Source organism: Chelonoidis abingdonii, chromosome 16 (assembly GCF_003597395.2).
Source record: "Chelonoidis abingdonii isolate Lonesome George chromosome 16, CheloAbing_2.0, whole genome shotgun sequence".
Classification (NCBI taxonomy): domain Eukaryota; kingdom Metazoa; phylum Chordata; order Testudines; family Testudinidae; genus Chelonoidis; species Chelonoidis abingdonii.
Genome location: NC_133784.1, coordinates 18,343,324 through 18,371,000, shown reverse-complemented (window position 1 = coordinate 18,371,000; position 27,677 = coordinate 18,343,324). Strand labels below are relative to the sequence as shown.

The 27,677-nt window shown below is 50.3% G+C and overlaps 1 protein-coding gene across 1 annotated transcript in view; it reads left to right on the top strand.

The window, feature by feature from the left end:
- Positions 1–27,677, top strand: part of BSN (bassoon presynaptic cytomatrix protein) — a 460,947-nt gene that overhangs the window by 148,175 nt on the left and 285,095 nt on the right. The window contains exon 3 of the mRNA XM_075072951.1: positions 2,718–3,557. Within this exon, the coding sequence (XP_074929052.1) occupies positions 2,718–3,557 (840 nt within the window). The remainder of the gene's footprint in view (positions 1–2,717; positions 3,558–27,677) is intronic.

Genomic DNA, 27,677 nt, shown 5'->3' with positions numbered 1-27,677 from the left:
CCTCCCTGGGCTACTTCCCCATGGCCTCCTCCAAACACCTTCTTTATCCTCACCACAGGACCTTCCTCCTGGTATCTGATAATGCTTGTACTCTTTAGTCCTCCAGCAGCACACCCTCTCACTCTCAGCTCCTCGGGCCTCTTGCTCCCAGCTCCTCTCACACACTTCCTCTCCCCTGGCCTGACTGAAGTGAGCTCCTTTTTAAACCCAGGTGCCTTGATTAGCCTGCCTTGATTGGCTACAGGTGTTCTAATCAGCCTGTCTACCTTAACTGGTTCTAGCAGGTTCCTGATTACTCTAGTGCAGCCCTGCCCTGGTAACTCAGGGAACAGAAAACTACTCATCCAGTGACCAGTATATTTGCCCTCTACCAGACTCCTGTACCCCACTGGTCTGGGTCTGTCACAGTATGCAGAGCTGATTATCCTGCAAACAGTTTTATATATTAATATTTATACAGCTGCATGGGCATCCTGGAGATTCTCAGAATCAAAAGGCTCACAGCTCCTATACAGCCTTTTTAATTAACTTAACGCAGACATTAGTGTGACACAGGGAATGTCTCTCAAGGGGGCAGTTTTTCATTTATTGCTACTTAGCCAAGGCATTTTATACTTTTAATTTCCATCGAGTAAATCCTGATTTATGGAGTGAAAACTAGCCTTTTGCTTTCACAGTCAACAGTTTGCTTGCTCGGGAGAGATGACAATCCCCAGGCAGGGCGGTCGGCATATTGTAGAGCTGTGCTCAACTCACTATTGCCTCTGCCCCAAAGAAGCCCAACGCCAGCTGGTGCCACCCCCTGAAGCCAGCCTCTGCTTCAGAGCCTGCCTGCCATGAGATGCTTCCTGAGGCACTCGCTTGCTGCTGCCTGGGTAGTGCCCAGCTGTGCAGAGGAGGCCTGGCTCAGAAAGCAGGGCAGGGAGGGCTTCTGGGCAGAGAACTAGGGGCCAGAGCGAGCTGAGCAGCACCTTCCAATCAGCTGTCTTCTAGCAGGAGGTGATGGTTTTCACTAACTGAGAAGTGCCCCCATGCAGTTTGGAAACCTCTGTGCTAAATTGAAGGGAGAAATCTGGGGAGGCCCATAACCCCCCCCCCCACACTCCATTTTTCCGTCCCTGCAGCTTTTCACCCTGGGTAGCTACCCTGCTCACCTCACCCTGGTTATGGCTCTGGGCACTGCTTCCCTGCAAGTTGCAATGCCCAAAGTGGAGAGCCAAGCCCAGCCAGCCCCACAGCACAGGGGTGAGTGCTGGGCAGGATCCTACTTCCCCGGGGGTAGGAGCCAACCAAAACCAGGCCAGGGCCTTCACTCCCTTATTGTATTGTGACAGGCCATAAACATTTATAAATGGGTCCTGAGCCCAAAAAGGTTTAGAACCACTGCTGTAAGGTATTGGACGTACAAGAACAGTGCACTTCTCTGCACATGTCTCTAGTCACAGGTGGGTGTAGTCAGGCGTGACCGGGGCTCAACCCTCCTTCAGGGAGGGGAGGGGAGGGGAGCCACGCCAGCTCACCACGCTCCAGTTGGGTGAAGCAAGCAAGGCCACACACAGTCTGAGCTCAGGCCCTTCAGCAGGGGTTGAGCGGGTAAGGCAACAGTATATAGTTGAGCCCAGTCCCTTGGGCAGGGCGGGGCAACACACAGTTTGAGCTCAGGGCCTTTCAGCAGGGGCTGAGCAGGTAAGGCAACCACTGTAGATGGTCTCCTTAGGCAAAGGAAGGGGGGAGTCTGCCACCCTTAAAGGGGTGGCAGGGGGAACGCAGGCCCTCCCACTCCACTGCGTTCCAGCCCGGGGCCCTAGCAGCGGTCAACGCCGCTGACGGTCAGTGGGGGATCCTGACCGAAACACACTGACATGGGCTTAGGCGAGTCTGCAGCCAGATGGGAGTCGGCTGCCCCCGGGCCACTTCCAACCTCCCCCTCCCTGGGTACCTGCCCTTCGCCGGCATCGTCCGGGGATTCCCAAACCATGGGTTCCTCAGCAGGCTTGGCGGCGGGAGGTCCAGTCCACTCCTCTAGGTACCGGGGTTCAGGCGGTCCGGTCCAGTCCTCAGGGTACCGGGGTTCGGGCGGTCCGGTCCAGTCCTCCACAGGCCGAGCGTCAGAGGGCTCCGCTGGCTGCTCTGGGCACTGGCCCCAGGGGAGGTCAGGCCAGTACCCCTCCGGATACCGGGCACGGGGTAAGCCGGGCCCAGCGGGAGCTCAGGCCTCAGCGTCTGCCTTCTCTGGCAGCCTCCTCCTAACTGAGGGCTGGGGCCGGGCTTTTATACTTCCTGTACCGCCCCTTGACTTCCTGGGGGTGGGGACAGGCGGAGGGGGCCTTGAACTTCCGGTCCCACCCCTTGACTTCCGGGGGGCGGGGATAGGTGGCCGGGCCTCTGCCCGGGGCTGCAGGTTTTCTGGCCTATTCCCTTCAGGAGCGTGGGGGGAGGGGAGAGGAGGGGGGCCCCCTCGTTACAGTGGGGTACAGAAGAATTGTACCTGAAAGAGCCCTCTACTCATGCATATCTAATAGCAAAATGTTTCTCTGCATAGAGGGGTTTTGATAGTGCCTTAATTATGTTCCCAGCGTTAGCAGAGTCTGGGCAGTTAGCTGTGAGGCTGGTAGACAGGTACAGAAAACTGCTTGTGTTGCCATTGGCTGTGCAGATCCTGTCCTTGATCATGGTCAGTATCCATCACTCACTGCATTGTCTTTTTTGCTTTGTAGGTGAAAGAATGGTTATGTTTGAATTGCCAGATGCAGAGAGCTTTGGGAATGGACATGACCACCGCACCTCGCTCCAAAAGTCAGCAGCAGCTACATTCTTCTTCACTTTCTCCATCCCACTCCCCAGCCAAACATCCCCAGCCTCCATCCCTGGGAATAACAGGACAAGAGAAACCACCAGGAGCTGTGCAGCCAGGCATTAGGCATGGTGCTGGTGTTCTGCAATCAGAGTCACCAAAACCACCCGCAGCTACAGCACGGAGGGAACAATACACCCAAGGCCAGCCAAAACCTGCTGCACCTCAGGAAGTGGTTAGGTCTTCCCCTCAGCATCAAGCAAAGCCTTCCTCCTATGACCAGAGACAGACTGTGGGAGACTCCCCAGCAAAGACTTCAGCACCCCCCCACAGTGCTGCAGCACAAGAGCAACCCCAAGAGGGCCTCACAGGAAAGCTCTTCGGGTTTGGGGCTTCTCTTTTGACCCAGGCAAGCACACTCATGTCCGTTCAGCCAGAGGTCACCCTGCAAAGTCAGCAGTCTCTTGGCAAAGTGCCTCCAAAAATTGTCTTCAGTGATTCCAGCAAAGAAGCTGGACTCAGAGCCTCAAGTGCTGCATCTGGAGCACAGAGTAGGGCTGGAACTGCCCCAGCTACAAAGCAAGGAAAAGCAGAACAAGTCATCAAGCCAAAGGAAGTGCCGAAGGAAAGGGTCTTGTGCCCCCTCTGCAAATCAGAGATCAATGTGGGCTCCGGGGAACCCTCCAACTATAATACCTGTACGACCTGTAAACAGCAGGTCTGCAACATGTGTGGATTCAACCCAACACCTCATCTTGTGGAGGTAAGGAGGCTGCACACTGGGCTTGCCCATGTAGCAGTTTACTGGGAATCCTGATTCTGTTCTGAGATTCAGATATTAACAACATAGCAAAAGTCGGTACATTTTCCTTTTAGGTTTTAATAGACTTCTAAAAAAGCCTTTATGAAGTCCCTCTCAAAAGGCTGATTAATTTGCAACAAGTTAGGGTGCTTTAGAAATAAATCACGCCACTGTGGTGCATTACCCATTGTGTAGACAAGCCCTAGATGTGTACTTGGGCCATGTGTTTGGATCTTGGTTGTATTGGGATTTTGCCATATTTGATTTGGGGTGGCAGGGTAGAGTTGCTGAAAATGGTCTTTGCAGTTTGCTTGGCATATCCTTGTTTGGCTGCATCTTTGGGTGTCCAGGAGCATAGAACATGACTGCTGCCTGCTGCAAATGCTTGGAGTCCTCAGGCCCTATGATTATGGGCAGGAGGAAACAAGGCGAAGGAAGATTTTATGTTAAGCAGGGGCCTGTAGCAAGACATTTGTACTGCCTGTTATTTCTCAGGACAGTAGGGTACTGGAAGCGGATCCTGGCTTTGGGGTCATGCTGTTCAATGGAAGACTGGTGATGAATAAATTAGCAATCATCCTTGACTTGATAAGGGATGAGGCTCCTTACCTTGGCTGCATAATTCTGCAGGACCAGTTTTGGTGCAGTTGGTTCCATCTGGGAACTAGGTACTGTGTGATTTAAAGAGGGATTGTTGGGGAGACGATGTGGCTGTGCTGTTTATGTCCAATATAAAATGTAAGAGACATCCTGCTCTAAAACTAGCTCTGATAGAGTGCATCCATTGGGTATGTAGGATAAAGATCAAGTGGAGTACCATTGCTGGTGTATGGTTCACCATGTTGCACTGCACAAAGATCTTCACAGGCACAGAGGCTGGTAGCGCTCAATGATTCATAGACTTAAGGTCAGAAGGGACCATTATGGTCATGTGGTCTGACCTCCTGCACAATGCAGGCCTCAGAATCTCACCCACCCACTCCTGTAACATACCGCTAACCTATGTCTGAGTTACTGAAGTCCTCAAATCATGGTTTAAAGACCTCAAGGTGCAGAGAATCCTCCAGAGATCCACATGGACTTTAACATCCACGTGGATCTCAAATTTGCTGGGCCTGCTCAGGGTTTCCTGGTCACTGTAAAGACCAGGGTGGCTGTCCAAAGTGATTGAAAGCTTGGCTCTTACAGGTGGCTGAACTTTGGCTCTGGTGTTTGGTTAGAGTTAGACTGAGGGATTGATTATTATACCCTTGTCTGTTGCTGTATGATATTAAATCAGTTGTTTCTCAAGATTTTAAAGATATCTAATGAGAAAACACTGAAAAACATCCTATTTGTAACCAGTTCTACTTAAGTACAATATATATAGTTTGAGTATGCCAGATATTTTTTTAATTAAAAATACTGGCATAAAAACAGCAATTTGGAGCCGATTTTCACCATTGGTATAAAGCAGTGCAATTCCATTGACTTCAGTGAAGTTGCTCTTGCTTATGCCTGTAGTGAATCTGGGTCCTTATTGTTCAGATCCCAGGTTTTCCTACTGCTAGTGCCACAGGAAGTGGTGCTGCTGATTCAGTAGGTGCCTCACTCCCCTCTGAGTTAGTAGGAGAGCAAGGCTCTAACTAGATGTTTTGCTGCTGGAGTGTCTGTCATTTGGATGGGATATTAAACCAAAGTCATTTAATGTTCCCATGCACTTTGCTCAAAGAGTACTGATGGTAACCCTGCTATCTTGGCCCAATTCCATTATGGGTAAGGCTACAGTTTTACTACAGAGCTCACGGAAGTCATGGACTCCATGACTTCCAGAGATCTCCGTGACTCCAGCCTGTGGTGGCTGGGAGCTGCAGGGTCCCCCTGCAGTGGCTGGGAGCTGCAGGGTACCACTCCTGCCTCTAGCGGCGGGGGCATCCTGGAACTCCGAGCCGCCACGGGCGGCGGGGGTACCCCACAGCTCTCAGCCACTGTGGGCAGTGAGGGCCCCCCACAGCTCTGAGCTACTGTGAATGGTGGGGATATCCCAGAGCTCCTAGCTGCCGTGCACTGGGGAGCACTCCGCAGCACTTGGCCACTGCAGGCAGCAGGGGCCCACCACAGCTCTGAGTTGCTGTGGGTGGCAGGGGTATCCCCCAGCTCTTGGCCACTTCAGGCAGGAGGGAACCCCGGAGCTCCAAGCAACTGCGGGCAGCAGGGTTACCCTACGCTTCCCAGCCACCTGGGGCCACCGGGAACTTCGGGCCGCTGTAAGCAGTGGGGGTACACCACAGCTCTCGGCTACCCAGGGCCCTTGGGAGCTCTGAGCTGCAACGGGGGTACCCTGCAGCTCCCGGCCACCGCAGGCAGTGGAGGTACTTCAGAGCTCCTGGCCACCTAGGGCCCCTGGGCGCTCCGAGCCACCGCAGGTGGTGGGGAAACCCAAAGCTCTGAGCCCCTGTAGTGCGGCTTTGCCGCAGTCCGTCCCTCAGCGGGGCTGTGGGGTATCCCACCGCCTCACTCTAGCTTGCCGTCCGTGGGCTCTGCGGTTGTGGGAAATAACACACATTCAGTTAGGGGCTCAGGCCCTTGGAGCGGGGCTGAGTCGATAGTCAAATGGCGGCCCAGGCCCTAGGTCAGGACGGGACAGCCAGCAAACAGTCAGAGACTCAGTCCCTTAGGCAGGACCTGAGTCAGTAGTTCAAAAGCGGCCCAGGCCCTAGGTCAGGGTGGGGCAGCAGTCACACAATCAGGGGCCCAGGCCCTTAAGCAGGATCCGAGTCAGTAGTTCAATAGCAAAGTGCAGCTCAGGCCCTAGGTCAGGACAGGACAGCCAGCAAACAGTCAGACTCTCAGGCCCTTAGAGAGGGGCTGAGTCAATAGTTCACATAACAGAAGGTCCTAGCCTCTCCAGGCCAGGGAAAAAGGGGAGGCTGCCACCCAAGGAGTGGGTGGCAGGGGGGACGCAGGCCCTCCCTCTCCACTGCGTCCCAGCCCGGGGCCCTAGCAGCGGCAGAGACTCGCTATCAGTGGGGATCCTGGCCACAACACACTGACATGGGCTCTGGTCCTGCTGCAGCCAGACTAGGGTTGGCTGCCCCCGGGCCACTTCCACACTCCCCCTTCATAGGGTACCTGAGTTGTGGTAGTGTCACCGGCGGTCTCAAACACCATCAGTTCCTCTGGGTAAGTAGCGGATGGTAGGCTCGGCTCCTCCTTGGGGTAGCTGGCAAGAGGCAGGCTTGGCTCCTCCTCAGGGTAGCTGAAGCGGGGTAGTCTTGGCCAGTCCTCCTCGAGGTAACGAGCGCGGAGTAGGCTCGGCCAGTCCTCCCCGGGGTAATGAGCGAGGGGTGGGCTCAGCCGGCCCAGTGCAACCTCAGGCCAGCCGTGACCTTCTGCTGTCTCCCCAGAGGGAGCTCGGTCGCAGACGTCTGGCCTCTCCAGCGGCTAGTTCCCAACTGAGCTCTGCCAGTGAGCTTTTATACTTTCGGGTCTGTGCTGTGACCTCTGAGGGGCGGGCACAGGACCTAGTGACTCCACCCATGTTGGTGTTAGGGGAGATCCGTCCCTCAGCGGGGCTGTGGGGTATCCCACCGCCTCGCTACAGCCTCCCTCAGACAGTTGGGGTCCCTGGAACTCTAAGCAGGGCCCTGTAGGTGCCCAGCCACTGTGGGTGGTGTGGGGACCCCACAGCTGAGCTCCCCATTTTGTCATGGATATTTTTAGTAAAAGTCATGGGCTTCCATGACTTTTTCTTTATTGCCCATGACCTGTCCAGTCTTTTACTAAAAATATCCATGATAAAATCTTAGCCTTAATAATAAGACAGTAAATATCTTAATGCCTCCATATAAATCCACGGTACGCTCACACATTGAATACTGTGGGGAGTTCTTGTCACTACATCTCAAAAAAGTTATACTGGAATTGGAAAAGATACAGAAAAGGGCAACAAAATTGACTAAGAGTATGGAACAGCTTCCATATGAGGAGAGATTAAAAAGACTGGGACTGTTCATCTTAGAAAAGAGACAACTAAGAGGTCTTATAGAGGTCTATAAAATCATGAATGGTGTGGAAAAAGTGAATAAGGAAGTAGTATTTAATCCTTCACAAAACACAAGAACTCGGGGTCATCCTATGAAATTAATAGGCAGCAGGTTTAAAATAAGCAAAAAGTAGTATTTCTTCACACTACGCACAGTCTATCTGTGGAGCTTGTTGCCAGGGGATGTTATGAAGGACAAAACTACAACAGGGTTCAAAAAATAACTAGATAAGTTCATGGAGGATAGGTCCATCAATGGCTATTAGCTCGGATGGGCAAGGATACATGTCGATGCTCTGGGTGTCCCTAGCCTCTGATTGCCAGTGGACGATGGGAGTGATCATTTGATGATTACCTGTTCTGTTCATTCCCTCTGACGCATCTGGCACTGGTCACTGTTGGCAGACAGGATAGTAGGCTAGCTGGACCATTGGTCTGACCCAGCCTGGCCATTCTTATGAAGTTTGAATGTTGGAATAAGTATCTAACAATAGTCCTCAATGGAAATGGGTTTAAATTAACAGAACTTTAAGGGTTTGTGAATTATGTACTGAGTATGTGCAGGATCTTTTTGCAGAACCATGTTATGGGTGAGAGTTAGCCTCCACTTACAACTTACTCTTCACTTTGAGAGCTTAAGTGGGATTTGCAGGTGGGAGGTGCCCAGGCCTTGTATAGGGTGAGCCCCAGCACGTGTTCCCATAAGGACTGACGAGTGGTGTATGTCATTCAATGTGCATTGTAATGCTCCACACCAGCAAGGAATGCTTTCACATCTAGACCTATTTTCAGGAAATCTACAAACTGAGAAGGGATTAACCACCTTCCCCTCCTCGTCATCTCACCAACTTGCCCCCTTTGCCCATGGAATTCAGCTCAGGACTAAGACTTCGGTTCCCACTGACAATACTTTGTACATCACAAACCCCATTTAGTGAAGCCTGGCACCAACCCTTTGATGCACATTGTCACTGTGCCTCAGTGGATCTCAGCTGAGGATACCAAATTCAAGACAAGCTGCTGAGAAATAGGGTAGTGTAAGCCCATCGGTTCAGGCCTCGTCCCCTTCAGGTGCGGTGGGGAGCCAGGGCGCCTCCTTCTAGGCAGCGGGACAGGTTCCATGCCGGTCCTGTACTTGAGGGTCAAGCAAATAAGGTCTATGGGCCCTGGCCCTTAGGCAAGGCGGACACCAAACAGTTCAGGCTCTGACCCTTTGGGGCAGGGCAGAGCAGTAACAAAGTCTAGGTGCCCTGGCCCTTCGGCAGGGCGGGGCAACAAACAAACTGTAGCACAGCTCAGGGGTTCTGGGTGAAGGGGGAATTCTGCCACCCGGTTACGGGTGGCAGGGGGAACGCAGGCCCACCCACTCCTCTGCGTTCCAGCCCGGGGCCCTGGTAGCGGCGGTCGCCGCTAAGGCGGTCAGTGGGGATCCGGACCGAAACACACTGACAGGGTGATCAGTAGGGCTCCCAACCGAAACACACTGACAGGGTGGTCAGTGGGGATCCTGGCCGATACACACGGCCATAGGCTCGGGGCCTTCTGCGGCCTGACTGTAGTCAGCCGCCCCCGGGCTACTTCCAATTTCCCCCTCCCCTGGTACCTGTCCTCCGTCGGCGTAGTCCGGCGGGTCCCAGACCATAGGTTCCTCGGAGACCGGGGGGGACGCAGGCTCTGGTGGCTCCTCCGGCCAGCGGGCGCAGGGTAGTTCAGGCTGAGGGTCCTCAGGATACCCGGCGCGGGGCAGGTCCGGCCAGCGCTCCTCTGGATACTTGGCCCGAGGTAGGTCCGGCCAGCGCTCCTCGGGATAGTGAGCACAAGGCAAGCTGGGCCGAGCGGGAGCTCGGGCCTCCACGTCTGTACTCTTCGGTGTCCTGGGCTCAACTGAGCTCTGGGCCCTGGCTTTTATACTTCCTGTCCCGCCCCTTGACTTCCGGGGGGCGGGAACAGGCAGTACTGGCTCCGCCCACAGAGGTGCCTGCTCTGGCTCTTCCCCCTCAGGTGCGGCGGGGAGCCAGGGCGCCTCCTTACAGGTAGACACACCCCAAAACTGGTGGTTATTCTTTCATAAGATGTACCAATCCAGCAACAAAAGTAAACTTCTGTCTCACCACATTGACTAACAAGAAATGGAGCCTCCTTAGGTATTCCAGTCCTGGATTCAACACCCAGACGCTAGACTTAATGCCGAGTGGTTATTTAAAAGCAATTTCAGCCACATATCCAGGTCAATATATAACTCAGATCTTACCCAATAATTACGCTGTTGTGAACCCTTTAGTATCTAATATCTAAATATTTATTTATAAAAAGAAAGAAAGGTGGGAGTTAAAATTGGTTAAAGGAATCAAATGCATACAGTACTTGCAAGGTGCTTGGATCAGGCTTAATGCAGTGATGAAATAAACTGCTGTCTTGTTAAGACTCTGGTTGCTTCCAAATTATTTGGAAGGTCCTCAGTCTCTTGGTTAGAATGCTCCCATTGGTTCATAGTCCAGAGGTTTAAGCAGGAAAGAAGCAAAATGGACATGTTTCCAGGGCCTTTTATACCTTCTGTCATGTGGAGGGAAACCCATTGTTTTATTCAAAGCTCTCTGCAGAGCTTGTGGAAAAATAGAGGTAACAAGATGGAGTTTACTGTCACATGGTCTTGTCACATGCCCTTGCACGATTTGCTGAGTCATAGCAGGGGCCATTACTCATACTCTAGTTCAAGGGTGGACAAACTACGGCCCGCGGGCTGCATCCGGCCTGCCAGCCTTTTTAAACCGGCCCTCGAGCTCCTGCTGGGGAGTGGGATCTGGCGCTTGTCCCGCTCTCGCATTACGGCCCTTCAGCTGCAGTGCAAGGTCAGGGGCCCCCTACAGCTCCTATGTGTAGGGAAAGCCATGGGGGTTCGCTCTGCATGCTGCCCCTGCCCCAAGCTCCTCCCCCACAGCTCCCATTGGCCAGGAACCACCTGGCCGTGACTCTATGTAGGAGCCGGAGAACAGACATTCTGTTGCTTCCGGGAGCCACTTGAGATAAGTGGCTTCCGGGAGCCACTTCTGGAGCTGGTACCCCTGAGCCTCTCTCCACGCCCCAACCCCATGCCCCAGCCCTGATCTCCCTCCTGCCCTCCAAACCCCTTGATCTCAGCCCAGAGCACCCTCCTACACCCCAAACTCTTCATCTCCAGCCCCACCCCAGAGTCCGCACCCCCAGCCAGACACCTACCCACACCCCACTTCCCCACCACAACCCGAAGCTCCCTCCCGCACCTTGAACTCCTCATTTCTGGCCCCACCCCAAAGCCCGCACCCCCAAACAGAGCCCGCACCCCCTCCTGCACCCCAACTTTGTGTGCATTGATGATCCACCATACAGTTTCTATTCCCAGATGTGGCCCTTGGGCCGAAAAGTTTGCCCACCCCTGCTCTATTTAGAAGGTTCACATGAATGTCCATCAGGTGTGAATAGGCGTCTTCCATGGACCATTGTGAGTTAAGTGTTCCTTGATGAGCCATTCAACTTGAATAGTCCCTTCACAGTGTGCAGACTAAATATCTTGTGGCTGCTATCACAGGAGCAAACATTTGAAATACAGGTACATAGTTAATATTCATAACTTCAGATACAAAAACGATGCACGCATACAAATAGGATAATCATATTCAGCAAACCACAGCTTTTCCATTGACACCTTACTTGACATACTTTGTACAAGATTTGTTGCGATTATATAACAGTGGTAGCAACAATGTAGATTCTGCATGGTCATATTTTAATCAGATAATGTCACATAGGTCACTTGGGATCACCTCCAGTTTCAGGCGGAGTAACTGAGGCACAGAGATCAAGTCCCACATTTTCAAAGGTACGCACTGACTGTCGCTGCGCCAGTTCTGCTGTACTCAGCTGTAGATGTCTTAGGCCAAATTCATCCCTGATGTAATCCCACCGGAGCCAGTGGAGTTACACCAGGGATGAATTTAGCCAGTGGGTCCTAATTTTCAATAATTCCTGTTGTCTGTAGCTCCCATTGACTTCTGATGAGAGGAGAGAGTCCCTCTGTGTATGGTACTGAGGAAATGTAGAGTGCTGCATAAATAGCAAGGTGGGAGAGCAGATTTTATGAGGCTGCTCTAAAAGGTTAGAACTAGGAAAACCTGGACGGGAGTGAGCGAAGGCAATAAAAACATTCCCTGGTACTGAGGTCTATTATGTCTGCCAAAGGAAGTAGCAGGAGCCATGTTGCTTATGTAGGGGTGAGCAATCCTGTGCTGTCTGAGAAAGTACAAATTAAGTGGCTTGCCCAGAGTCACGTAGGATGTTTTCAGTAAAAGTGGGAGCGGAAAGCTCCCAACTATCTGATGTGCTAAAACTGTTTTTTCTCCACTAGACCTCCATGTTCTCAGACAGATTTCTTCAACTCTCCATAGTGTAGCTATGCCATCAGTAGAAGGGACTGCTCATGCATACCTGGTTTTGCAAAGCACTTTGTGGTGATCTGGAGTGCAGTGTTAGCATCAAGCATTATTTTTAATCCCATGGTACAGAGCACCAGTAAGTGAGGTTTCTCTGTGAGCCAGGCTGGCTCTGCAAGGGGCTCAGAAACAGGCTCCTGGTCCCTTCCCCCAAGCTGACTGTGCTGGGGGCTTGGGACTAGGTTGCATCTCCCTCTCCCAGAGCTGCTCTGGATTTGCCAGGGAACTCAGTATTGGACTGCAGCTTTCTCTTTTTGAGCTGGGCTGGCTCTGCAGTGCTAACAGCAGTGAAAAACTTATTTTAGACACTGAGGTCAGCAGATGGGACTCTGAATATGCCAGGGAGCTAATCTGTGAAGGAAACTGAGGCCATTTCAGACTGTTAAAGGATAATAAATACAGAATTCCTAATGGATGTTATATTTTTGCATTCTGGTTGGTTGAGCATATAATACATGACAGATTTTCAACAATTTGGACACATGACCAAAATTATGAAGGTTGATTGGTCAAAATGACATGGAACTTTGTGAAGCAGAAGATTCCAGGAGACATTGCCATGTAACAATCACTGCCAAAAATAGCCAAAAGAAAATACAAACTGAAATGAAGGGAATTTGCTATATCTGCAAAGTCGAAGGTACATGAGGATGGGAACTGGATGTGACAAACAGGGTCCTAACCACAGGCAATGCTGAAGTCCATCTCGAAGAGGCACTGCCTAAAGGAACCTGCCTCTGGAGGTTAAGGCAATGGGGCCAAATCTCAGCCCTGGCTCAGAGCCCAGCCAGAGCACTGCCATTCAGCTGGGCTCCACAGCCACTACCAACTCTTCAGATCCTGCCAGTGGAGACTCTTCACAGCAGCAGCTGCAGAGCTGCTGTAGAGACAGAGCCATAGAGACAGAGTGACTCCTCATCCACTCTCCCCCCACACACATGTGGTGATGAGTTGGGTCACTAAGGAGTGACATTTCAGTTGCAGGGGTGAGATCTTCCAGCCCAGTAGGAGTGGAGCAGTGCATGAGAGGAGAGGGAAAAGGAGCTCCCTGATGAGGGTCAGTGCCAGCTCCATTTGGAGCAGCCAGCTAGGCAGAGTAGCGGTCCAGGCTAATGAACGAATCTCCCGTTTCCAGGGTGAGGAGAAGGGTGCAGTAGAACCTCCTTCCCTACAAGTCAGTCATAGCTGAAGGAGTAATCGGGTGGCCTGCCCCTTCCCAGTTCAGGCAGCCAGCCAACCCTGTTAATTTCTCAGACCCAGCTGGCAGAGTCAGCACTAGGCATCAGCAAGCTAAGCAATTGCTTAGGGCCCGGAGCAGCTCAAGGAGGCCCCCTATTCGCTTATTATTATTGTGTGAGGGCAACAGTATTCCTGCTTAGGGCCTCCAACAGGCTAGCACTGCCTCTGCTATCTGGGAATGGGTCAGTGGTTTCTGTAAAGGGCTGAGAGAGCGCACTTGGAAGGGAGCTGCAGGACGGAGGTTGGCTCCTGTGACTAGCCATGGAACAGAGTGAAAAGCCTCTGGACCCCAGCAGCCTCCTGTGATTGTGAGTTTTTGTATTACTTTGCAAGTTCATGTTTGAATTAATAAAATAGTGCCCTGGAAGAAGGGCCTGAAAGACTCTGAGCATGACAATGAGTCCCTCATGGGCTGGGGAGCCAGGCCATCATCCCACATGTCGAGGGGAAGGTGGATTGGTGATGAGCTCCTGGAACTGGGGAAAAACTGGGGCAGTAGCTAGCCTGAAGCTAGACAGTGTAGCTGACACTGCTACCAAGGGGCTTGGTCTCCTCTCCTCACAGATATCTCTGCCAAGCTTATTGAGGCTCATGTGTAGAAGACAGAACAAGGAGTAATGGTCTCAAGCTGCAGTGGGGGAGGTTTACGTTGGATATTAGGAAAAACTTTTTCACTAGGAGGGTGGTGAAGCACTGGAATGGGTTACCTAGGGAGGTGGTGGAATCTCCTTCCTTAGAGGTGTAACCCTTCTGCCCCTCTGAGTTGGCAGCAACAAGGGCCGGGTTCAGTATCCAGGGGTTCCGTTTCAATAACGCAATGCAAAACTGGCTCGAGCCCCCACCCAGTGACCTGGGACAATTACATACTACCCCCCTGGGCTCTTCTAGGAGGCAATACTTCCCCACTCGCAAGCACGAAGTCTGAGTGTAGCAAAATCCTTTTAATAAAGGAGGGAAACAATGTGGCATCACGTTGGAGAAACACCACAAACAGAATTATAACACAAACCATAAGCAGAAAACCCACCTCCAAGTACTTTTGGCAATGTCTTTTCCCCCTTAGGGTCTTAAGTCCAATCACTCCAAAGTCTCTGTTTCTGGTCAGTGCCACCCCAGAGTTCAAAAGTTCATCTGCAGAGTTTCTCCCCCTCCCCCGCCAGCCTGGGTGGAAATGGGGGGGGGGCCGTACACAGGGTGTTAAGGGGCACTTTACGTGGGCCAGGGACCAACTGCTCCGCCTTTCCGGGGAGTTCTGCTGCAGCCTTCACCATGACCAGCTCCACTCCACTCCACCAGCTGTGCCACTCCTCCAGCCAACCCGTGAGCCACTCCCGCAAACCGCTCCACTCACTGTTCCGTGGGCTGCTCCAATGTGCTGCAAACTGCTCCACTCTGCCAGCTGCTTAGCGATAGATCTTCAGGCTCTCTCACTAGTTAACACAGCACTCAGTGATCTCAGCTCAGTAAGCTTAGCTCTTTTAGTGATTTCAGCTTGTAGTACGGGAGCCCAAGTGCTGGTGCACCATTGGCTCATCATGAATTCAGCTCAACAGCCTCTAGATGGACTCCTAATGGATTCAAAATTAGCTCTGCTCTTCAACAGTGGAGTGGAGTGGAGTGGAGTGGAGTGGAGTGGAGAGGAGAGGAGAGCTCAGCTCAGCTCAGCTCAGCTCAGCTCAGCTCAGCTCAGCACCAGACCCCAACCTCTCTCAGTTCACTGGGTTTTGGCACCCATGTCCCTTGTCTAGCAAGCACCAGCCACCTGATGTTGAGACATCTCTGTCACAAAGCAGTCCCACAGTTCCTCATCCACACAACCAGGGCGACAACACTCCACTCCTCCCACCCTAACAACAAAAAAATTGGGGATCCCAGAGCTGTCAAAACAACCATCCCAGGCTGCCACAGGCCACACCGGACAGGGTGGGTGTGCCAGTGCAAATACCTGAAATTCCCTTCCACACTTCCCACAATTCCCCACCATATGTCAGGGCAGAGCCCATCCTGACTCTGCTTACAGAGGTTTTTAAGGTCAGGCTTGACAAAGCCCTGGATGGGATGATTTTGCTGGAAATTGGTCCTGCTTTGAGCAGGGGATTGGACTAGATGACCTCCTGAGGTCCCTTCTAACCCTGATATTCTATTATTCTAGACACCCATGCCTAGAATCAGTAGGCTTAGAATGATTTGATTTTTATTGGTAAATCTGTTCAGTATTGATTGCACTGTACACCCAGAAACCGAGGACAAAATATTTCCATTAATAATAATTGAAATTAACAGATAGACAAAATAAGAAAAATGTTGCTTGAGATCTTATTACAGTTTGGTTTAAGGATATTTGTTTTACATATTTTGACATGATGCTGGCAATTTGTGTTTGGCTATAAAGCTTGAACTTTTTGTATTTGTGTCTATTGTTATTAAATAATTATTGTTTGACACCCCCCATAATTTTTTCAACCGTGAAAATTATATATACAAAAATAGAAAAATATGCTTCAGAGCTATAATTTTGAACAACTGTGAAAATGTCAAAGCAGCAAAGAATCCTGTGGCACCTTATAGACTAACAGACGTTTTGGAGCATGAGCTTTCGTGGGTGTAATACCACTTCGTCAGATTGCATCTAGAGGAAATTTCCAGGGGCAGGTATATATTACTATATATATATATATATATATGCAGGCAAGCGAGATATGAGATTAGTTCAATATGGGAGGATGCTTACAGCACCTGTTCTAGTAGGTTGACGTGTAAAACCAGAGAGGAGAAACTGGTTTTGTAGTTGCGAATTCGCTTCTACAGTCTTTGTTTAATCCCTGAGCTGATGGTGTCAAATTTTGCAGATGAACTGAAGTCTATCAGTTCTCTTAAGGTTTGCGTCCTGAAGTTTTTTTGCTCTGGGCACGGAGGCCACCTTAAGGTCTTGCTATAGTTGTGCAGTGAGGTTGAAGTGCTCTCCTACAGTTTTATATTGCCTATTCCTAGTATCTGCATTTGTGTCCGTTATCCTTTCCGTAGCGACTGGTCCAGTTTTGGCCAACTGTCACATAGCAGAAGGGCATTGCGGCATATGATCGCGGTATATTACATTTGGAGTGGCACGTGCAGGTGTAATGAACCTCAGTGATGGTATGGCTGATCTGGTTAGGTCTGTTGATCGGGTGCTCGCTGGCTGTAGATATTGTGGCGAGTTCCGGCATCGAGGTTGTTGCATGATTGTGTCCTTGAACTAGGAGTTACTTATGGTTGCGGTGTTGCAGTACTGGTGAGAATATGTTTCAGGTTGCAGGAGCGTGCGTGGGGGACTGGCCCTGCCACCCAGGCCCTGGGAAGGTGGGGCATCGGTTGTCCAGGATGGGTTGTAGATCCCTGGATGATGGCGTTTGGAGGGGTTTTAGCTGAGGACTGTAGGTGATGGCCAGTGGAGTCCTGTTGGTTTCTTTCTTGGGGTTTGTTTTGCAGTAGGAGTCTTCTGGGTACACGTCTGGCTCTGTTTGATCTGTTTCCTTTATTTCCTCTGCGCGTTTGTAGTTTTGAGAATGCTTGGTGGAGATTTTGTAGGTGTTGGTCTCTGTCTGAGGGATTAGAGCAGATGCGGTTGTACCTCAGTGCTTAGCTGTAGACGATGGATCGTGTGATGTGCCCGGGATGGAAGCTGGAGGCATGAAGATAGGCATAGCGGTCGGTAGGTTTTCAGTATAGGGTGGTGTTAATGTGACCATCACTTATTTGCACCGTGGTGTCTGTGAAAATGTCAATTAATAAAAAACTGAAAAAATGCTTAAAAATAAACACTGATATTATCTGTCAAAATCATAAATATACAGAACTCTGCCAAGCCTGAGGAGCTGTGTAGGGCCAGAAATAGGGCAAACAGTGCCTCTGTCTTCTTGGCCCCCTTCTGGGCTTCCATGGATACAGTGAAGAGTGGCCGAGCGTGTGCACCATGGAGCTGCCATGCACAGTAATAGGAGGCCTACGTGGCCCTTGGCTGGGTCAGGATTTGGCCCATGCAAGCTGCATTAATCTGTGTTGTCTGACTGTTGTGCGCACCTTATGTTTACTGGAATTTGTGGGATGAGAGAGCCAATGACATTTCTTTTTATGTAGGGATCTGAGTTCATATGGCCCTTTTCATGTTTTCTGTCCATCCCCAGGACATGGTGGGTGGGAGATTCTTAGCCCTGGGGTATGAGGACTTTGTACAAGGATAGAGTTTGGGGGTCCAGTGGTTTTTAAATGAGGTGGCAATCAGGTAATGGGATTAAAGTGTCGGCCCCTCCTCCCTAGGTTCCCTCCTTGGATCTTGATTTCTGTACAGGTCTTTTGAGGTTGGAATACCACAGCTGCTGTGGACAGGGTATGACAGTTAATCAGGGCAGGGATCCCTCGCAGTGGCTTAGGGAAGGCCCCTACCCATCACAAGCTGAATGAAGCTTTGTGGTATCTGGCCACAACCTGGAATTGCCAGAGTAGCTGTAATGGGGAGTGGGAAGAGAGTTGGGCTGGGTTCCACCCCCACTGATCCAGCACCTAAAAGCTTGCTGCAGCAGTACATTTCCCGTTTTCCTGTGCCAGGGCACCACATAGGGCTGGAGCTACCCCAACTCCTAAAGCAGAGGAATGAGAGAGACGTTAGGGGAGAAAGAGAGAGATATGGGCTGGGCTCCCTCCAGTAACTCCTGGATGCAGCATCCCACCCTCTGGGGGCATCACATGGAGCAGAAGCGGTGGAGAGAAAGAGACAGGCTGAGCTTCTTACCAGGGCCCAACAGCCCATTTGGGATAACACCCTTCTCCTCCTACTGGCTAATGAGCTAGCTGTACTCGCATGCTGGAGATTTAGGGTTCAAATCTTGCTGATGCATGATTGGGGAGGAGTGTTATTACATTACTAAGGCCCAGGCCCCATTGTCTCATGGACTGCAGAAAATCTTGGAGTTGTGCTTGGGGATCCTTGCTTCTTCTTTCTCCTCCTTCTCCCTGCATCTCAATGAGCAGCCCCAGATGTGGTACCCATCCTCCCAAATCTGGTGTGGTGCCCACCCACCAGGGGCCTTACTCAGCCATTACTGCAGTACCTTGCCAACCTGGTGATGACCCCCATGTCTCTGGTGATCTTGTAGTGTTTCCCTCAAGAGGTGCATGCATGGTGAGCGTGCCTTTGTCCAGGCATCTGCTATGGGGATCAGCACTATATTCTATAACAGTCAGATCATTAATAACTCCTGGTCTCCTGCCATTCATAAATGCCCTTGTGATGGGTTGCCCCCCACCGCCCCCCAGATGCCATCTGATGTACTGGGGTATCACTGCACCCCCCTGACCCACCAGCCTGGGTTCCCTTAATACTGTACTGTTATGCAGCCTGTCAAGCCCTTCCCCAGGCTTCAGGCTGCAGTTTACCAGCATACATACAGTTAGGGACATACCCAGCTGCAGAAATACACAGAAACTAGCTCTGCCTGGGAAGGCTCAGCTAAGGATCTGCCCAGTTACTCAAGTGCACCCTGCCCCTGGAGTGCAAACCCAAAATTATACTGTCTTGCACTGCACAGAGAACTGTACAGTGTAAGCTCATAAAATTCACCCTCTCCATCAATGTGGAGAGAGATAGGTGCAGCTTTTTGCCCCTCCCCCCCCACTCCAGTTATATGTTGCACAAACTGGTTTTAGAGAAAACAAAAACAAGTTTATTGACTACAAAAGATAGATTTTATGTGATTATAAGTGATAGCAAACAGATCAAAGCAGATTACCTTAGTAAATAAAAAAATGCAAATAGAACTTAACACACTAGATAGGATATCAATTAGCAAATTCTCACCCTGAGTGCTAAACAGGCTAGCAGATCTTAAGGCACAAGTTGCCTTGACTTTCCCAGGTTTTCATACACAGGCTAAAAATCCTTCTAGCCTGGGACCATCACTTCCCACAATTCAGTCCTTGCCCCTCAGGTGTTTCCAGGTGTGTTGTTGCAAGGAGAATCAGGTTGCCCCATGGTGTCATTGTCTGCCTTTTATATCTTCTTCCCACTTGCTAGAAAGCTCTTTTGCTGTGACCTGGATCAAACACTTCCCATTACGTAGTGCTATCTCTGAGAAGTTTTTATTGTACACAGTTCCAGGGGTAATCCTTGTGCTTGAGTGCATTTCCTCAATAAGACACTAACATTGTTTGGCCTTTTTTACTGTTGTACCTGAAAGGCTGATTGTGGGTGCTTTCAACCTCATAACATTTTTCAGTAACACATACATAGCCAAACTTCATAACTTCGCATACAGCAATAACACATACAATCCAATGAGATATTGCTGTCTAGCAGATCAAGACTTTTAGAATGATACCTCACAAGACATACTTTGTGTGAAGCAGTAGGGAGCGGGGTGAATTGACCTGGGAATGTCATTTAGTTTTACTGGGACTGTCTGCATGGGGGATGGGAGAGCAGGGGATGACTTTAGGTGAGGGACAGTACCTGAGCCAGGAATGGGGGTGGGGTGAGTTGACACATTTGCCCGGGAAACTGGACAAAGGGAGAGAACCTGCTGGAGGGGTTTTTGGTTTCAGTTTTGGGCTGGCTAAGAGGCAGGGAACCCCAAGTCTGGGGTCTAAGATCCTTGCCCCCCAAAGGGACCTGACTGAGGGTCCTGGTTGTACCTACAAGCCCTGCATGGGACTGTGTTCCTGTCGTCTAATAAACCTTCTGTTTTACTGGCTGGCTGAGAGTCACAGTGAATCGCAAGAAGTGGGGGGTGCAGGGCCCTGACTCCTCCACATTCCGTGACACTTTGTACAAAACATATCCTGCTTACATGACAGTGGTGAATATTTGGGTATCAGGGTGTCACAATCCTCTCCTCATTGCTGCTCAGTAACTCATGAGCTGGTGGCAGACGTACCCACTGAGACAACTGGCATCAGCAGCAGATAGTCTGGCCATGCTCAGGGGCAGAAGCACTTTGCACAGGAATCTGGCTGCAAAGGGCACTGAGCTCAGCTAGCATAGCCCCATATTTGGGGAAGGCAGAATCAGGCCAGCTGGAGGATGTGCTGATTCCGCAAGTCTCCCAGGGAGCCTCTGACAGCAGTGCCATGGTCGGCATCTCTACAGGGCATTGTCTGTTGCAGAGCAAAGCAATAGAAATTGCCAGAGGGTCAAAGGAAGGGTTCAGTTATGGGGAAAGAGCTGAGTAGCTGTAGCTCAGCTCAGCTAAGGAACGACTGAGGGGCGGTGGGGGGGCTGTGAGAACTGTCTGTAGACACCTGGAATAGGAAGATTATGTTGTGTGAGGCGAGGAGCCAGAGGAGACATGTAGGACAATTGAGGATGAATATCTCGAAGAAAGGGATGCCAGGGTTATGGGCTCTGGACCTGATTTAAGTCCCATTTAAGTCAATGAGGCCTTTCCATCGACTGCAGTGGGAGCAGAACTGAATTCTGTTAGATGGTGGGCAGATGAACCCAGAGCAAGGAGAAGGAGAAACACAGAGAACTACATTTCTACAGGCCAAATCTGCTCCTATCAATGTCCAGTACAAGGAAGCTGGTGTGTCTCCAGCACAGTTTCCTGTCCAGGGAGGTTGTTTTTTAAGCCCCTGTTTAACTGTCCCTACAGAATCCCTGCAGTTGACCCACTGCACTATAGCACAGATCCCTAACATGCTTGGAACACATCTTGTGGGACTCACCCTATGTTAGAGTTTTGGGCTGTAACTGTGCTTGAAAACTATTCCAACATGGTTACAAATCCTATTATGGAGAGGTTCTAACCCTGGGAAAGACTTGAGTCATGTCACTTCATCCTTCTCCACTCAGCCTGGGCACCAGTGAGAACAATAAGAGCACAGGAGAGACTGTTTCCTTGATCTCTGTTCTGATGCTCAGCACTATGGCAATCCCCACCCCCAACTGCCAGGAGGAGCAATTCCAGGGAAAGCGTTGTCCAGCACTGGCATCCCCAGGATGAAGCATGCTCCACTGCCCCATCACCACTACTTATCCTGCCTTTGTTTCTTTCCATCCACATTCTAGCTGTCTTTCAACCACTGATCTCCTCAGATAATTTCACAGGGATCAGAGCTTAATGCCCAGAGCTATGGACAACATGTTTTCAAACTAATCCTTAATTTTTAAAGTCACAAGAAAAGCCATACAGTCCCCCCACCTCCTCCTAGTCCCCTCTCCAGTTGCAGCTCGGCTGGGCATAGCTCTATAATTCTCCCCAACTTTAAATCAAAAAGAAATGAGGGTTTCCTAGGCAGTCATGTAACTAGACAATGTATGAAATTTCATAATTTTTTAAAAAGCAAACAAAATAAATATGTATTTCATCATGTGGACTCTCCACATAGTCATCATCAGTATGGGACCTCTAGATCCTCTGAGCAGACCTCTGCCTCCTCAGCTAAATAATTAGCTGGTAATAGTAGAGTGTTACCTTCTGTATAAATCAGCCACTAGCGGGGGATGAGGCACACACTTTGCCAGAGGGTTTCACAGCTATTTGTCAGGACTCCTGTTGAATTCCTCTGACAAGAAACCTTGTTAATACACAGTTAAGGTTGGCTGGTATATTGTGCCCTTCCAGAACATTGAGTTCAGCGAAACCTCAAACTTCTGAAGACCAGGAAATGAACAGTTAAGGTGCACACCCACATAACCTTAACTCTGCCCTCTTTGAGTGCTGCTCCAATACCTCGACAGTACATACTCCCACTCTGCCTGTGCACTGTACTAAACAGGAGCTAGCTACATGTGCACTACACTCACACAGCCTAAGTTACAGGAAAAACACATCTGCTAAATTTCACAGTCCTTTCAACAACCTCTTCACCCTTGTGTGCACAATGGCATTTATCTTCTATTACCCTCAGATCACACTCATCTCCCATCTAACGGCTGACAATCCCCGTGGCAAGAAAACTCCTATTCCCTGCTACCAACACAATCTACACAACACAGTGCTGAAGTGAGGTATGCTGGATCTCTCGAGGTACACATGCACCTTTGTTCTTTGGTCACCCACAGGAGATAGGGAGAGAAGCTCACAGTCTTCCCCCATCCCCACTCTCCAAGGACCATAGCCCTCCCCAGATCACCTCGTGTCACAACCGCAGCTCTGTTAAGCTACTTCAACTAATTGCTCCACTATTCAATAAAGCTACACCTAACACAGTAAATGCTGCTACAGTGCACGCAGATAATTGCCGGTAGCTATTGCCAGTTCCTGGAGGTGGGGAAATGGAGGGGGGAAACAGAGTTTAGGTTCATAGACTTAAGATTAGGGTTGGAAGAGATCTCAGGAGGTCATCTAATCCTGCTCAAAGCAGGACCAACCCTAACTAAATCATCCCAGCCAGAGCTTTGCCAAGCCAGGCCTTAAAAACCTCTAAGAATGGAGATTCCACCACCTCCCGAGGTAACCCATTCCAGTGCTTCACCACCCTGCTAGTGAAGTAGTTTTTCCTAATATCCAACTTAGACCTCTCCCACTGCAACTTGAGACCATTATTCCTTGTTCTGTCATCTGCCGCCACTGAGAACAGCCTAGCTCCATCCTCTTTGGAACCTCCCTTTAAGTAGTTTAAGGGTGCAATCAAATCCTCCCTCACTCTTCTCATCTGCAGACTAAATAAGCCCAGTTCCCTCATCCTCTCCTCATAAGTCATGTGCCCCAGCCCCCTAATCATTTTCATTGCCCTCCGCTGGACTTTCTTCAATTTGTCCACATCCTTTCTGTAGTGGGGAGCCCAAAACTGGATGCAATACTCCAGATGTCGAATAGAGTGCCAGGCCTGAATAGAAGGGAATAATCACTTCCCTTGATCTGCTGGCAATGGTCCTCTTACTGCAGCCCAATATGCCATTAGCCTTCTTGGCAACAAGGGCACACTGTTGACTCATATCCAGCTTCTTGTGCACTGTAATCCCCAGGTCTTTTTCTGCAGAACTGCCGCTTAGCCAGTCAGTCCCCAGCCTGTAGCAGTGCATGGGATTCTTCCTTCCTAAGTGCAGGACTCTGCACTTGTCCTTGTTGAACCTCATCTGATTTCTTTTAGCCCAATCCTCCAATTTGTCTAGGTCACTCTGGACCCTATCCCTACTCTCCAGCTTATCTACCTCTCCCCCCCAGCTTAGTCTCATCTGCAAACTTGCTGAGGGTGCAAACTATCCCATCATCTAGATCAGTAATGAAGATGTTGAACAAAATCGGCCTCAGGACAGACCCCTGGGGCACTCCGTTGATACTGGCTGCTAGCTAGACGTCAAATCATTGATCACTATCCGTTGAGCCTGACAATCTAGCCAGCTTTCTATCCACATTATAGTCCATTCATCCTTAATACTGCCTTTATTGTGAGTGAATAGAATTAGTTTTATCTTTTTTTTAATAGAACAAACAAAACCAATAAAAAACAAAAAGACCCCAAACACCTAGGAATTTATTTATACAACTCATTACTTTAAAAGAACATGTTTAAGCTTGCAAAGTCAAGGACTCAGAAGTTAGAAATGCCTGACTTATGATTGCTCATGTGACCTTAATTCTTCCCTTTTGCGCATATGCATTTTGATACAGTGTGTAAACATGATCACATTATTTTTTGCCACATGACCCCCTTCCTCATTCAGTGCACAGAGCACACACACAAGAGGAGAAAATTAAGGTTGCATGGGCAAGCATAAGTCTGGCATTTCCTAACTTTGGAGTATTTAATTTTACAAGGTACATAATTTCCTTTCAGGATCAGGACTTCATTATGCTAGGTGCTTGTACCTATTGGGTTCTGGGAAGTGGGCGGGCAGAAGTGGCTGCCCACTGCTAAAGGATCCCCCCGCCCACAGCCTAAGGGGAGGATCCACAGGACCTGAAAACCCAACTGAGTTCAGGGGACAACTAATAAAATAACGGGGACAGGAGTGCGGTCAGAGGGTCAAAAGAAGGGAGCCTGATGGGGACACCGAGCAGAGAACCCTGGACTGCATCCACTGCTCCTCGAAGGCATCAAGGGAGCCAGTGGACGCTGCCCAGAGGAACTCTGCCCGGATACATGAACGGACTAAGGATCGAAAACAAGCCCCACAGTCACAGGAGTCTCCACTGGCCAACTCCTCTCCCTGGTTGCGTAGATAGCCATTTTAGCCAGGGCTAGGAGGAGGTTGACCAGGAGGTCCCGTGACTTTGTGGGGGCATGGATAAGGAATGCATAGCTAGGTGCTTGTACCTATTGGGTATCCGGGAAGTGGGCGGGCGGAAGCCTAAGGGGAGGATCTACAGGACCTCAGAACCCAACTGAGTTCAGGGGACAACTAATAAAATAACAGGGACAGGAGTGCGGTCAGAGGGTCAAAAGAAGGGAGCCTGACGGGGACACCGAGCAGAGAACCCTGGACTACATCCACTGCTCGTCGAAGGCATCAAGGGAGCCAGTGGACGCTGCCCACTGCGAAAGGATCCCCCCCAGCCTAAGGGGAGGATCCACAGGACCTCAGAAACCCACTAAGTTTGGGGGACAACTAATAAAAGAACAGGGACAGGAGTGAAGTCAAAGGGTCAGAAGAAAGGAGCCTGACGGGGACACCGAGCAGAGAACCCCGGACAGCGCCCACTGCTCCTCGAAGGCGTCAAGGGAGCCAGTGGACGCCGCCCAGATAAAGTCTGCCCGGATACGTGAACAGACCATGGACCGGAAACAAGCCCCACAGTCACCGGAGTCTCCATCGGCCAACCTCCTCTCCCTGGTCGTGTAGATGGCTTGTTTAGCCAGGGCGAGGAGGAGGTTGACCAGGAGGTCCCGGGACTTTGTGGGGCCACGGATAAGGAGTGCATAGCTAGGTGCTTGTAGCAGGGTGGACACCCGTTCCTGCCCTGAGGGGTTTAAAAGCAGCCCTGGAAAGGGCTGCAGCTCTAAAAGCTGGGCTGACTGGGGAAGCAGCCGCAGCTGGGCCACGCCCCAATCAGGCCACAGCTGGCCGATATAAAAAGGCTGTGAGCCAGGAGCCCAAACAGTTTACCTCTGCCTATAGAGGGAAAAGGGCCTGGCTGTGGGGAGCTAGAGACAGGGTACCTGAGTGGAGTAGGGCTGAGGAAAGGCAGAGGAGCTAGGGAGCTCCAGTCTGGAAAGCCCCAGGCTGCGGCCTAGCACAAGGCCAAGGGGTACTGGGGGTTGCAGAAGGCAGCCCAGGGGTAGGCAAAAGCAGCAGGTCCAAACCCAACCTTGCCAGTGATGAGTAGGCTGATACTGCAGTCTGCCCCAGGGCGCAGGGGCTAGATAATGACTGGCAGTAGCCGTATACTGAGGTGAGGTGGGGATAGTGGGTGGGGGTTCCCTGGGGAAGGGAGACCCTAAGACTAGGGAGGGGTACTGCCCCAGGGGGCAGCACCCAACACAACATGGCACCAGGTCCGGGAGGGACATGGAGGCCAGAGGGCAGGTGGATCACTAGCCTGCAGAAGGCACTCCAGAGCTGGAACAAGTTAATTCCCAGAAGTCACCTGCAGGAGGCGCCGCAGAGATGAGTCCGCACCTCTGCAGTGCTGTATGAACACATGGGAAAGCATGATCCCTACCCCAACCATCTTAAAATCCAATGTGAAAAAAGATGCAACAAGTGAGTAACAAATCACTGGAAGGGAAAGGGCAGGAGGCCACGCTATGGGATCACGTAAGGAACTTAGCTCTGTGCACAGCTTGGAGGATGCAAAGCACTGGAAAGGATTCTCTTTTGCAAAGAAAAATCAGCCTTCCCCAGATGGTGTTTTGCCTGGTCATCACTTGTAGGGGTGCCAGCGGAAAGAAGGCTTGGGGAGGGGTTAAATCCCTGTGGGGATGGAAAGTGTGTGGGCATAAAGGGAGTGCTCATAGGTGCAGGAGTATGATGAGCCCACCCAGCAAAAACTAACCAGAGATCATTTTTCAGTGTGACAGCCAGGCAAGGACAGTGACACTTAGGGAACTGATAGCAGGATCAAAAAGGGTCTACAAGGTCAAAGGGTCACCCCGTGAACAGCTGCTGTCTCCTGTGGGGGAGCTACAGCTGTGCCTAGCTTGGGTTCATAGAGTGTTTTCACAACTTACTTTAAGAAAAAATGTTAATGCTAGAATGCGGTTACTCCAGTTCACTGGAGACCCAGCTCCTTCCCCGACCATCAATCTTCAGCTGCCATCAGCAAAAGGATGTTCTCCAGGAAGGGCCCTTGACCTTGGGGATCTCTTTTGCCCTGGATGTGCCAGAATCTGGATGTGTTAACATTTTAACTGCACAGTGAAACCCACATCTTTGCCCAGGCCTTGGAGAGAAGGTGGATGGAGGGTGGGCGGAGGGTGGGCTAGATGAGGGCATCTGATGGGTTGTTAATTGAGGCAAGGCAGCCTGTTGAAATGATCATCTTCCTGCTTTGTGATGTGAGTCCTCTGCACATGCTGCTTTGAAGTGTATGGATGGTTTTATGCTGCCATATTGTTTGGCAAGCTCTTGTGTCCAATTTGCTGTGCGCTCTCCCCATTGCTACTAGGTCTTTTTCAGCATCACTGATCTCTGTGTGTTTTCCTCCCACTGAAGAGTTGGGTTGAGGTGCGTTTCTACATTTTTCCAGTCTAAATCACACTCTGTTCTTCCTTGCTGCTATTTCTAACATCCTTGATCCTTTTTACAATTCACCTGTCCTTGCTGGTGTTTCATCAGCTCCCCACTTAGTATTACTATTAAATGCTGTGTGTATCACCTCATTATCTGGTTTCCGTATCATTAGTAAAGGTGTTAACTAAAAATAGGGCTACCAGCAGGTCCCTCAAACACTTTATGGTAGATGTCCCCGATCTGATTAGTCTAAATTGGTTAGGGTCCTTCAGAGTCCATGTGACACTATGTCAATGACATATACAAGCCCATTCAAATGGATTTTTAATGTAAGAATAATGTAAGAATCATTGTACCAAATGCTCTGTTAAAAGCCAAGAGCTTTTAGGATCCAAGAATACTCACTAAGTTACTTACATCCTGCAGGGGGAGAATTGGGCCAGGATAAAACATCTACCAGCTAGTACACTGTGTGACTTGGATTTGAAGTTATATTGACAAAGAAAGGGATGGGGAGAATGGAGCAGAGCCTGCCCTAGTTGCAGAAGCAATTGCAACATTTTGCATTTGGCTCTGGGTAAGAATGCTTGTGGAAATGAGAATTAAATTATGTGAAAACTCCATTTGCTCGCCATTTGAGGAGAACTTGGTGCAGCCCGAGGCAGCAAGAGAATGGGGTTTGGGTGAGGTTTCAAGTCCCAGTGATATGTATATCAGCAGAGTCCTGAGAGTAGCTTTGGCCCTGGCTGGCTGCAGTGGGA